This window comes from Micropterus dolomieu, linkage group LG23 (assembly GCF_021292245.1).
Source record: "Micropterus dolomieu isolate WLL.071019.BEF.003 ecotype Adirondacks linkage group LG23, ASM2129224v1, whole genome shotgun sequence".
Taxonomy (NCBI): Eukaryota; Metazoa; Chordata; class Actinopteri; order Centrarchiformes; family Centrarchidae; genus Micropterus; species Micropterus dolomieu.
The window spans coordinates 30227136-30240436 of record NC_060172.1 but is presented as its reverse complement, the minus strand read 5'-3'; the positions used below and the strand labels follow the sequence as shown (position 1 = coordinate 30240436).

The 13301-nt window shown below is 42.1% G+C and overlaps 1 protein-coding gene across 3 annotated transcripts in view; it reads right to left on the bottom strand.

Annotated features, from left to right (window-relative positions):
* med13a (mediator complex subunit 13a) overlaps positions 1-13301 on the bottom strand; it is a 76248-nt gene that overhangs the window by 11259 nt on the left and 51688 nt on the right. For all 3 annotated transcript variants that reach the window (XM_046039314.1, XM_046039315.1, XM_046039316.1), the window contains 6 exons: positions 9397-9427; positions 8837-8958; positions 8459-8549; positions 5901-6112; positions 5121-5317; positions 913-1835 (listed from right to left, as the gene is read on the bottom strand). In XM_046039314.1, coding sequence (XP_045895270.1) covers positions 913-1835; positions 5121-5317; positions 5901-6112; positions 8459-8549; positions 8837-8958; positions 9397-9427 — 1576 coding nt within the window. The remainder of the gene's footprint in view (positions 1-912; positions 1836-5120; positions 5318-5900; positions 6113-8458; positions 8550-8836; positions 8959-9396; positions 9428-13301) is intronic.

The window sequence follows — 13301 nt, the reverse complement described above, 5'->3', positions numbered from 1 at the left end:
ATCACGACATAAGAAACTCACACTGTCTGCAAGAATCAAAAAATAGCCACGACTGTCGGTGAGCTTCTCCACACATCTTTTAGTTCTAAATGTAGTTACTGGTAATTGTTCCAAACTGTAACTTTATGACTATTTATCTTACAGGAATATGAGTTTGACTTATATGAATAATAAGCACTTATGTTAATAAATTGATGAAGTGAGAATACTACTACTATATATTACTGCAATGTTTTTAGTAAATTTACAGCATAAAAATCCCAGTTTAGTTAGTTTAGAGATGTGCATTTATTAAGATTTCTAATGTTAAAAATGCTGTTTAATTAGTTTGAAGCCAAAAAGTGATAGTCACTCAAAACAAAACAATCTAAGGAACACTGCCGGTCAAAGTTTTAGAACACCCCTATTTTTCTAGATTGTACTGAAATATATGTCGTTCAAGTAGTAAGCAGTAAACTGCCAAATTAAAAAACATTACATCACCAAAACTGGGACATTCTCAGATATAAAATTAACAGTTAAATTAAGAAGTTTTGTTCATTATTTCACTGTAATGGTTTGTCTTCATTCTTTAATTGCCTTTTTTAGTTGCTAGATTGTACAAATAAAGCTTCTGAGGGTGTATTAACACAGGGCTGTTCAAATGTTTTTACAAACTGGGACAGCTGTGGAAATTTGTTTTTGCATCAACTTTCAAGGCTTAATTTACTTCCATTGTTATATTATATATAATGAAGGAAGACAGACCAGTTGGTCATCAGTTGATCCTACAATGAACCTATCTTAATGTAATTGTTTGTTTTTTTTATCTGAAATTGTCTTTCACTGGACATGAACTACTTTAAATTATTTTTTTGCATAATCCGGCATCCAAGTGGGCCATTTGAAAATCTAGAAGACCATGTTTCTCACCGTTTTGTTTGGCCCAGTGGTGCAGGCAGGTGCTCTTGACCAGCGCCTCGTCCACCTTGCCACCCGACATGTTGTCCATGAACTGCCTGCCATGCTCCAGGGCCATGTAGCAGTCGCTGTGGTAGTCCCTCTCCTCTACCCGCACACAGGGCGGTACAGGGATCCCGCTTGGCCCCTGTGTCACTATGTCATGCTCCAGGGTTGAAATGGGTGAAAAAGGGTTAGTACACTGGTCCTGCAGGAGGAGAATCAACTCATCTGGGACACGGTCCGGCCTCCCAACTCCAGTTCTCTCCAGCGACGAGAGCCGCAGCTCCTCAAAGCGCTTTTCTGCCTCTCGGCTGACGTCTGAGCCACGGCCGATGATATCAAGCTCGTCCTCCAAGAAGAGGCCTGAGCCGTTGCCGTAACGCCGGTTGACCACGGCACTGAAGCCGCAGCTGCAGGTTTCCTGGGCCTCGCTGACGGGGTCGCTCAGGTACACGCCCACATCAGCTCCTTTTATGTTCATGTTACATACGCAGATGCAGCAGCTGTCAAAGTTGCAGTCCTTGAAGAGGTTCATGACCGACTCGGAGAGGATGAGGGTGACGTAGAGGCTGTGGGCCTCGGGGATCGAGGGTACGGTGGCCGGCTCTACGGAGTTCAACGGTCGGCAGGTGGAGGGGGTGGACGCCGGCGAGTAGAGGTCGGAGTTCTCGTACTTAAGTGAACCCTGGACACTGGAGGGGCCTCGGGGTGTACGCGGGGTGCGTGGCGTACGAGGGGTGGGGGCAGAGAAACGTGGGGTGGCAGGTGAAGGCAAGATGCCAGCGCCACTGTTACTTGGTGGAGCACTGTTCGACATGAAGGGCGTGTGGGTTTGAGGGGTGTAGGTCTGGCTATAATCCTGGTCCATGGTGCTGCCCACACTCGGGATGTTACTGAGGATAGAAACACAAAACAAATTCAATTTGATAAAGACTACGGTATGTCTGGCAGTGAAAACACAGCTGCACGTTTTAGGGTTTTAAAATGGTGCCAGGGGAGTCCAGGAGACCCTTAAGAGGATTCCTGTGATCCCCAACAAAGCCATGTAGGCACTTAGAAATGATCCCTATTAAACAATGAAAAAGGGTGAGATCAGACCAGCCTTGTTTAGTCCAGTTGAACCGAACCCTGGAGCATTTGTCCCCTGTGGTGTGCAGTTCATTTGCGTGGACCAAACAAGTGCTCCCTGGGGTGGTGTTGGACCACAGTCAAGTGAAGTCTGGAGCGGTTCATTACTGGTGGGAACACCATTTCAACCAGTAACAGGAAGTGTACTATTATATGAATCATTTAATTGGTTAAATACGTTTTCTCTACATGTTTTGGTGACTTTCCTACCAAAATGTTGTCTAGCAGGGGCAAAACTTGGACTCAAGATGAAGTGAGCGGCCTCCTGAATATTTTGGCTGAACGAAACATTTTCTCAGAAACTAGAGAAGGTGCACAAGAACACTGAGGTATTCAAAATATTTTGCGATAAAATGAGGGAGAATGGATTGCAGACAGCTCCTGAGCAGCCTTGTGTGTAAGTTAAAAAAACTGTGTCAACATTACATCAATATATTGCAGTATGTAAGTATTTGGAGGGTTTGTTGCCTTTTTACCCGCTGACTCTATGACCAATGATTGAACGTAGGGCTGGGCAAATAAACAATAATGATAATTATCGCAATATAATTTTATTCTCAATAAAAATAAAACAAATGTTCAATAAATGTTTGTGATTCAAATAAATTAACACTACTATAATTTCTATTAAGATATTTATTTTGAGGAAAAGGTAGTGAAATAAGATTTTACTTAATTTAATTTGTTGAAAAAAAGCCACAATTAACTTCTGGTTTCTTCAACTTTCACTTTGGAGCAAAAGTCAGATTTCACATTTATCGTGATAGTTATCGATATCGAATGATTATCGTGATAACATTTTTGGCCATATCGCCTAGTCCCAATATAACGACATTTCCACCACATGGCTTTTGTTTACCATTTCTGGACCGTTTGATTTTTGCCTTTAACGCAAGTAGGATGAGTTTTTACCATACTAGCATTGGTTTGATTCAGGAACTGGTATGAGCCCGTCCAAAGGAAAACTACTCTAATCACAGCATCCAATGTCAGCGTTACTCATTTCCCATGTGTGCCATGTGTTCTCAACAGTTGACCTGATTTATTGTACTATCTTGTGTCATGGAAATAAGGAAGACGCCCTGCACTAGTACACAGCACATATTTGTTTTCGCAGGTCTTTGCTGAAACCAAGCACATTGTTCCAAATAACGAATATACTTTTAGCCAACTGGCTCAGTGCTTTTGTGAAGATAGTTTGAGTAATAAGCCAGTAGGGCACGACAACATTCACTACAAAAGGAATGCAGAGTGGGCTTAGACTGTACACATGAGAGAGCAAGAATGCGGGAGAGAGAGAATGAGGAAAAAAAGGTAGCAAAAAGAGACAGGGGGAGAGAGAAAGACATTCAATAAACATTTCAATGAGTGTCCCTCTGAGGTAAGGTTTATTTTTGGGCTGGCAAGCAACAGTGAGGAAGCGGGGGGGGGGGGGGGGGGGGGGGGGGGGGGGGGATCATGTCCCTAGCTGTATGTGGGGAACAACTCCTGGCACAAACCCATTAGAAGGAAGTCCCAGCACTACTTTCTCTCCTGCAGCCAGGGCACGTTCAACATATGACGCAGACGCGAAGGCAGCGCAAACAACATTATAAGATCTTTACCAATGACTCTTTGGACTTTGGCAAGGCATAGTGGAGTGCTGACAGCTCTCTCCCCACCCACCCCCTGCACAACCCACCTTAACCAGGCTTAGCACTCTAATTACACACTTTTAAAAGAGAGAAAGAAAATAAGCCCTACTCATATTAAAAGTATTTAAAATTTGACAGCCTTTGCTGCTTGTTCTGCTCTACATTTCCTGTCATGCACCAGTATTACTCTAATAGAAAAGAAATGTTTCTAAAAATAATCTTGATAATCAGGGAAATGTATAGCCCCACAGCTGCAATTAGCTCTGCTGCAAAAGGAATGAATTCCATCTTATGTAAAAGACAACATTTCCAGCTCAGCCTGAATCTGCTGGAGAAACTATATGCTGATAGTTCACTTTGCAGTGATAAACAACATGTCTCCCCTTCCTTATGACCCAAAACCAATCGCAACCATACCTGAGGAAAAGTTTGTAGTGCATTTTATGCAATGCATTTCAGCCAACACACAAAGTATGGTTGACCAAAGCTGACACAAGAAGTGCATCATGGTGAAAGTTTCTGTTCAGAATAGCAAGCTCAGATATAGATCAGTGAATCCCTCAAATTTGGTGAGCCTGCCAGATTTCATGTTCCCGGATCAATACAACCCAGTTATAAATAAAATTCACTCCCATACAAATGTAATAAAGGGTCAACAGCCCTGATTACAGAAAAGCACAAAACACAGTTTGTTTTGGATTTCTCTGACAAGAAATCCCTGTGTGTGCGTGGGTGGAAAGCAGCAGAGGTGCAACTATGTGTATTTAAGAGCAATAGCAACCGATATCTCAGAGAGTCCAAGCTGCTAGGAGCAGTGAGGTGGCATGGAGCCGCTGTGGGGTCCATCTCACCACTCCAGTGATAATCCTCATCTTCAACCAAGAAGGCATTTTACACTCATTTCCCTGCTCCGCCTGAGGCAGCCATGCATGGGAAATTGAGCAGGCCTGCTAAGGGGGTGTCCGGGGAGAGACCAGAGGGTGTGTGGACAGAAAGGGAGCACAGTGTGAGTATATGCTTCCTCGCGTACAAAGCGCAAAAGCAGCAAGCACAGCCTAAATTAGAATGCCTCAGAAACCTTCTGCCCAGATCATCATGATAAATTATAAGGAATCTTTGAAACAAGCTAGATTGGAATTATAAAGAAATAAGGCATGTAGAAGAGTGTCTGCAATGCCCAGTATTAACACCACTGTAATCCCCTGATGTGCTTCTGTTAAGCGTTAATTTAAGTGAAAAAGATCAGATATTCCTTGATTAATCATTATGAATCATTTCACTAATGGTATGGTAGTGCCTACCTACAGTTGTGGTGTTACTCTCTTGTTAAAGACCTCAACTGTGTGATAAAAGCCACCCCCGAGGACATCTCTTAAGGTGACACAAACCTCAGTGAAAAGCACTACAGCAGCGTACCTGTCCTTGTTGAGGAAGGTCATGACAGGCACGGGGTTGAGCATCTCCCTGCCCATTGTCCAGCTTGGTCGGTAGATGCATTCTTCTGGTATTTTGACGGGCGGGAGACACTGGCTGGGTAACGTCTTCAGAGGAGCAAACATGGAGCAGCCAACGAACGCCTGGCACAGCTCTGGCTTGTACACGAATGAATAGTCCTACAAGATGGACGGAAAATAAGGTATAGTAAGGTGGGGGGAAAAAATTATGTCTTTACAGATGCTTGCAGAGAAAATCTACTTTTGTTTCCCATCATCTAGGCAGGTAAGCGCACAGAGGAACCTGCAGAACAGCAATCTTAGACATGTGAGTATCATGTCTAAAACAGGATAAACAAACCATATATACTAAAGATAAATATAGATTCCTGGCTGAGACTTTGCTACTTCATATTCCCATAAACACAACATCTGTTGCAGCTTAATCTCAGAAACCCAAAGTATACTAGTTTTACATGACATAGTCTATATATATATATATATATATATATATATATATATATATATATATATATATATATATATATATAGCCTGTATTAGCAGTTCATGTTTGCATGTCACTGGATTACTTTGATAGTGAGGAAAAGTTTGAAAAAGGTTATGATTATGCAAGTTCTGGAGTTATAAGGATCTTTTTTTTCCTATGAATTCTCAGATTTATGGACATCAAAGATAATGATATCCTCAGTAGAGTAAGTCACACTGCATATAAAAATGCAGATTTACTGAGTCTAGACCCACCTTGATCTCAGATGGCTTGGGGCTGCAGAAGCTCTCCTCCACCTCAATCTTGAAGTGACCTCCTAGAGATGAGAGGCCATCCAGCGTGGTCATGCACGAGTTGGGATCCATGCTGCCGTACTCCTTGCTGCACATGTTCATGGGTGAGTAGCCCATGATGTGCTGCTCTAGGGAGGGAGGCGTGGGAAACATCTGGTGCAGGTCTGCTGAACCTGGCAGGACAGAAGAACAAGGGGCCATCACATTATGACAGGCTTAGGTTATAATGTGTTTGAAGCGGAGAAAGTGCACAAGATATGTCAAAAGTCTGTTCCAACACAGCTGCCATTGCTAAACATGCTGATAATGAGATAGACATAATTATGTTTTGTTTCCAACATCTTAAAGGAATAAGTAAGCGATTGTAATCCAGCCACTTTTATTTCCTCACGGTTCGCTAGCTCCATGTTTTGTGTGTGCTCTGCTGTTGTGTTGTAAACACCAGTACATTCAGAAATACTGGATTCATTGCTGGACTCTAGGCACTGTCCAGAAAGAGAGATGTCTGAGAAACAGCGAAGAGGAAAACGTATGAAGGGTACAAATTGTGAAATAAGTTATTTGACCAGGCAATGGCGAAGACCCATCGGTGAGGCGTTTCACTGCAGGAAAAACCTCCGAGATTTGAAAGGAATTAAAAACCAACACGACGGAGATTGCTGCGTTTCTGCTCGACTGGTGACTAAAGTTAGCTTTGCTGTTTCACACAAATTTAGGTCAGTACAGTCTTGTCCGTTTGTGATGGCTCATTCCAACTGGTTAGCTTTGTTAGTTGTACCGCAGCAGTAGTTTGACAGTTTGCTAACCCACAACCAAGCTAAGAGTAGTTGCTTTACTTGCTGCGTGATGTTATACAATAGTATTTGTCTGTACAACAAGTTTTGCTAGGACAGTGGGATAATTTTGATTGATTCATAATACGAAATACTACATTAGGTAGCCTTATACTACAAAGATGTTACATTTGCTATTTGCCTTTGGATGCTGTGTTTGTGGGCTTGCTTATCGTTTGTTTGATGATGTTTATTGATGTTACTAGGGGTAATCCTACCCTAGACTTTGCTTCGAAAAGTTTTTTTCTTCAATACATAATTTAATTTTGACAGGCTTGTTGTCACACTTTCTACAGTACTGCAAAAAAATACGCCACCCTATTGAGGCTAACTTGCCCTCGGCCAGCAGACTGGATTCCGCCATATTTCAGCAGAGACATGGGCAATGTGCAGCCATGAATTTGGGGGCGGAGCTTCTAAGGGAGCACTGAAGGGAGGAGCGTATATGTTTGGAAGTTGGGTTCAAATATCAGCAATCCGCAGAATCGCTTGCTGTCCCTTTAATTGCCCTACAAACAGCACTTACAGACACAAACCATATCTTAAGACAACAATTATGTGAATCACGTGGATGACTATGTGAAATGCATGTAAACTGTTAGGAATCTGCTGTTTGTTAGTACAGCTTCTGTCAAGATGGTTGCCGTATGTTTTCTTGTTCTACAACCAAATATGACAAGCAGCTGTCTTTCTACACAGCTAGCATGTAAACACAAAACAGATGAATACTTAGTAGACATGCTTTAAGTCTAACAGGTATCTCACCCACGACTGATGAAACATCTACATAGTTTGTCACAGTTACCTTGGCATGTTCGTTAAAATTTTTCTTTATACATTAGTGAGAATATTTACAGGATCCGGCAGAGCTGTTTATACAAAGTTGAAAGGTGGGTAAACGCAGGAGCCCTAGAATGACACGTTTCCAGCTAAATATATGTACATGTCTATCTAAAGAGCCAGAGACTGTGTGGGGATTATCCAAGGCCTCAAACTCTCAAACCATTTTAGTAATTGCAAAATGCTTCCAGGAGGCTTTTCAAACTCATGGTAATGGGCAGAGTGTAGCACTGTACCGTTTATGTTCATAAAACTAAAGCAAAATGGTTGATCTGAGACCAAATTTGCTTCACAGTAAAATATAGTGTCCTTAAATTCTCTTTAGCTCTACATTAGTGTCCCTGAGCTCAAACCTAAGAATAAATAACTAAATTATAAAACTAAAAGAAAATAGTCTGGTATAGTTCATATATAATCATATAATTTTAAGGCAAGAATCTGGTATTCAAAGTATAGTAACAAAGGGGACAACAAGACAGCATCTACTCTAAGATCTTTGCACTGAAGTTAATTACAGCCATATTCTCCACCACTAGGTGGCAAAGCCAAGGGTGAGCATCAATGATGCTTGATGGTAAACATCTTCACTTTATTTAGTGGTTTAAAAGGATATGCCATTTGACTTAGCTGAAATTGTGAGCAAGGGGAAATACTACATTTAAAACTGGGGCTTCTGGCAAAATCTCAGCAGACCATTCTCAGTTTTCAAGGGGCTGACGGGGATGACGAATCTGATTCTCGATTAACACTTGAGGTAAATCCATCCTTGTAGGTAGGAGACACGGCACATCAATGCTCAGGGATAGAGAAAGAGACATCAGTGGAGACGGATGTAGAGATACATACTAATGCAGGATACAGCGTCCAAAGTGGATGGCTTCGGTTCCTTGCTGCCAAATTTCTCGTCCGTTCCATTCACCGGTCGTCTGGAACCAGGCTGTAGAGAAAAAAAATAAGTCTTTTAGCTCCTGACCATTTTGGTAACTCAAAGTGTCTGTTAATAACACCACTCGAAATTCATTCCGTTGTATTTCTCACTCCTGTGGGGCCTGCAAGTCAGTATCACACATGACATCTTCGTAGACTAACTGCAGCGGGTTGTGAGACTTGTCAGCTGATGACGGACAGAGTGAATGCTCTGACACATTATACACACACACAGTGCCAGACCACGCTCTGAGTAATGAGATATTCACTGCAGTGTGAGCCACGGTCTCTACTAACCGCCAGATCATCCTCGTCTGAGTTGAAGAGGTTGTCCAGGTCGTTGATGGACACCACCAGGTCTGTCTCGTGGATCAGGCTGGTGGAAGCCATTCGATTGTGAGCAGCCGCCCGCTGAGCATCTGCACAAACAAACATTGCTTACTGTTAATCCTAAAGTATCTGGATTTTGAATTATTTTTGTTTGATTGTTTATCCTAACTGACTACCCAGATTGGCTTCAATTTAACTCTCTATTCAATCAATTCAGGATTTTCTTGTACATTCAGTTGTTGAAATGACAAATCTATTACATGAGATTTAAATAATTGAGAATGAATGTTCCTTATTTAGCAAATTAATGTAGTTTCTATTGACATATGGGATTGTAGGATGTAAGACTGAACTGAAAGTTTTCATTCAATGCGCTAAATCCCCAGATCTGAATGCCAAGATACAATGTGCACCCTTTAGCCTCACTGTCTAGGTCTTCTATGGGTGGCAGTGTGACTACATGTGTTTGTGTGACAGCAGCCGAGTCACAGAAAATAAATGATTTAATCAAATAATGAGCCTCTTACCATCTGACGGACCTGCTCCTCCATCTTCACCCTGTGAGGGAAAACAAAAGATGGGAAGTTTAGAAGGAGGGATGAAAAAAACCCACACATAACTATGCAACCAGAGAGATCCTCCAATCAGTAAACATTTGATTAAACAATGCTCAGACTGTGCAGTCCAGACAGCGAAATTGTTTACAATAATATATGACACCAATCCCATGTTGATGAAGCTTTTTCTTGTACTTAATGAGGGCCAGTGGCTGAGCGGAGTCTGTTTCATTACTGTGTTGTCATGTGGATGGGTGAAATCCCTTTGAGTCCATAACAACAAACAAATAACACGTGCCATCAAGCAGCCAGATTCAACTTACACAAAGGGGTTCCCATTCTTTAATCGGGGGGGGGGAATAATAATTTTTTAAAAAAGAATACTCGTAATAATAAAAGCGAAAATTGGACAGAAACAGAATGGAGGAAAGGGATTGCTTTGCTCTGCTGTAGCAAATGAGATTTGCAGTGTGGATCAGAGCAAAATCATGATCCAAGGAATGGCCTCTTAGGCTCCCACCCAGACATCAATATGTGGGAGGGCTGGCCTATGTGTGTTTGTGTGTGCGCTCTTATGATGAGTTGTGTGTACACTGTGTGCTGAGCAGTTCTAGCTGGGGAACAGGAATGTTATGTCCTAGCCATTGATTTCATTACGCTCCAGGGCTTTTCTCTGAGTAAGGCAAGCTTTAATCTGTCTCCCTTAAAGGACCAATCCACAGCAGTGCACAACATCCGTTCCAGGGACACAATCTAAAAGGTGGTAATGAATGATACCTTAACCTGTTATCAATAACTGACCTTGGGTGGGAAATTCGGTCTGTGTGGAATCTTTACATATTACAAAAGGGGTCTTCGACTCCAGGGCTGCCTGCTTGAAAGCATCCAATCACGTTTTTCCTCGGTCTCACCTGCTTTCCTCATTTCTCTGAGGCTTTTCTACACATGTATCTTCTACTTCATCTCACAAAGGTGAAGCACGTCTGAGGAATGGTATGGTCATCAGATGACAGTCATAGGACGTGCCACATGGCCTCCAGCGGAGTCGATAACTCTCTGATCATGGAGAAGCTCATCTACGGTTCTAGGTCTCTCGCACTCTGTAGTGAGCAGGGCTGGAAATCGGCACCCGCCACTTGTGGGTGATGTATGTAGTTGTAGAACTTGCTCAAGGTATCAGCCACAGTGGCGCGTAAATAAAAGTAACATGACCAAATCCAGCATCTGCTGGTTGTGGCGTTTCACTGCAGGGGGTGCGGTGCCGCTAGAGTGCACCTGAAGGACACTTTTTTTCCTCCAAGTGAGGAAATAGAATAGTAGCAGTTCGCATAATCCGGTTGAAATTCAAATACTTTTTTTTTTTTTAAAGATCCAATCATGACTAAAGCGTATATCATGCAAGAGAGCATCAAGCATCGAGTAACACGAAAAAAACATTGCATATTAGTTGAGCATGACCCCTCTGCACGCACTGCAACCTTTCCTCAGGATGGATGTATCGAATGCGGCTTCATTTGCTTGGCACACATTAAGTAAAGCAGTGGTTCTCAAACTTTGTCAAATCCATACTGATCGAATTTTTTCTTTCAGTTGTTTTATAACAGAAAGCGCATGAAAGCCATGACCCAAGTAGTCATACATTCTGTCACTGTGTTACTTAGGGACTTAATTATAAAGTAAATAAATGATTCCCCTTCTTGCTGGGGATCCCCTGGAACCCCCTTAAGGAGCCACTTTGAGAGCCACTGAAGAAAATGAAATCATTTAAAACACAAACTACTTGTGTTCAATCGCCTATCTGATGCTTAATGCTATGCTAATTACAACCTACTACTACCCTGGTATCGCCTAATACTACTTAATGCCATGTTTGGATGACTGTGTCTGTAATATTCTGAACATAATGAAACTAAGTCAGTCCAACATTTGATCATGTGGTCAGTTATACTTGACGACGTATGTAAACTTGCCACCATAGTGGTTACATAACATTCGAAACAAGCCACAACTTAACCGTGCATGCATGCGTCATAAGTGTGCTCCTGTACTTAAACAATTAGCACTACACCTACTCTGTGTGTGTAAAAAAGAAAATGTCAGTTTGAATATTTTGCTTAGGAAATAAAAGCGCCTATTGCATGGATATTGTTGATCTTGTTTTATTCTTTTTCACATGCAGTTACACACAGCAGGTTAAAACAAGAAAGTGGCATAACCAACACTGATAGTGAGCCACCAATTAGTGGTTTAACAGTCTGATGAGCACTGAATGAATAAGAAGATGTAACAGCTTGTTGAGCTCTTCAAAAAAAAAAAAAGTTAGGAAAATTACTGGAATCATAAACTTTTATCTTGTTACACTAAATTCATCCATCAAAAGGAAATTCTTTTGGCGCTACATGTTTATATTCCACATCATCGAGGTAGGAGGTCAAGTATGTTGTAGACACTAAGAATGACGAAGAAAAAAATGGCCCCAACACTTTTTTATATTATCCATAAAAAACAGGGAGGAGCAGACACACATGGGGTGGATACACACACACACACACACACACACACACACACACACACCACATAAAGCACACAGTGGAAGGGCTCCATTGCACTGACAGCTCTTCTGGGATGCTCCACTCTACTGAGAGCTGCCTTCACCCTTACATCCCAGCACAGACCGGAGGGACAGAGGAGAGGGAAAATATCTGAGTGCGCCTTTTAAGCTTAATGGTTCAGTGAGCCAGGTTTGTTGCCGCGGTTAGAGTCCAGGCTCTGTGAAGCCTGATGCAAACACGCAGCCAAGGAATGAACACGCACACACACACACACATCGAATCTCCCTTTCAATGCTGGGGGCAATCCCCAGCTAACAGGTGCCCCTTGTCTAGAGCCGCAACTAACTACCCCAGAGGCAGAGATAGCGCAGAGAAATATGGTGGGACGGAGGGAGCGGGCTGATCAAATAGGAAAAATATAACAACTTGAAGGAAACTGGACAGGCTAACATTTTGGAATTCCTCCGGGCTCAACTAATAATGGGGATTCAGGGATAGCTTCCCGCTTAGTTAGACTTGGGCAGTGAAAGCGGGTGCGCCGTTATTTTTAGTGCTGTATTGCTGAGGATGCTGATGGCCTATTTTCTACCTCGCCTGCTCCCTGATCTTAAAAATCAGCCCTCTTGTCCCCTTTTTAAGGAAGGCGTGGATGAAGTGGTTACTCTCCATGCTGCCTTTTAGGAAGGCTTCACACTGCTAAAGGTTTTTTTCAATGCCTTTTTGTTTTTTTGCATTAAATCCAATGGGTTGTGGCTGCAAACTGGATAGAAAGCAGCCAACTTGGAAAAGGCACTCTGCGTGGCTTGTTTCTAGGCACAGTGGAGCTCAATGTGGAGTGTTTTTCAGATCAATCAAAGAAATGGTAGGGTGTCAAGTTAAATACAAATGTTCAGGTTTCTGACAAGAGCTCCCAGCATTACAAGTGGTAGCAGAGCTGTTTAAATATCCCACCAAGACGCTTAATAATCTACACTTAATTGGGGTACTTGTGGTTTCAGGTCTAAAGCTTTTATCATAAATTATTATTGAGTTTCAGTCCCTAAAATTCAGACCAGCCATTATGAGTGGATGTTCTGAATACCATGTTGCATTTTGGTCAAAACAATAAAAATAAAGAAAGACCTAAAGTGTATGGGTGCATTAAAACCACTAAAATATCTGGGTATGTTCAAAAAACAGCGTCACATAGCAGAATAAAGAGTTGGAGTGGAGCAGGTGTATGTTGTGTGAGAAGAGGGGTGTACAAAGGTAATGTTTGCTAAAACAGAAAGGTACTTCAGTTTGTTGTTACGGGCGCATTTGCGATAGTTATCGATAATGCAC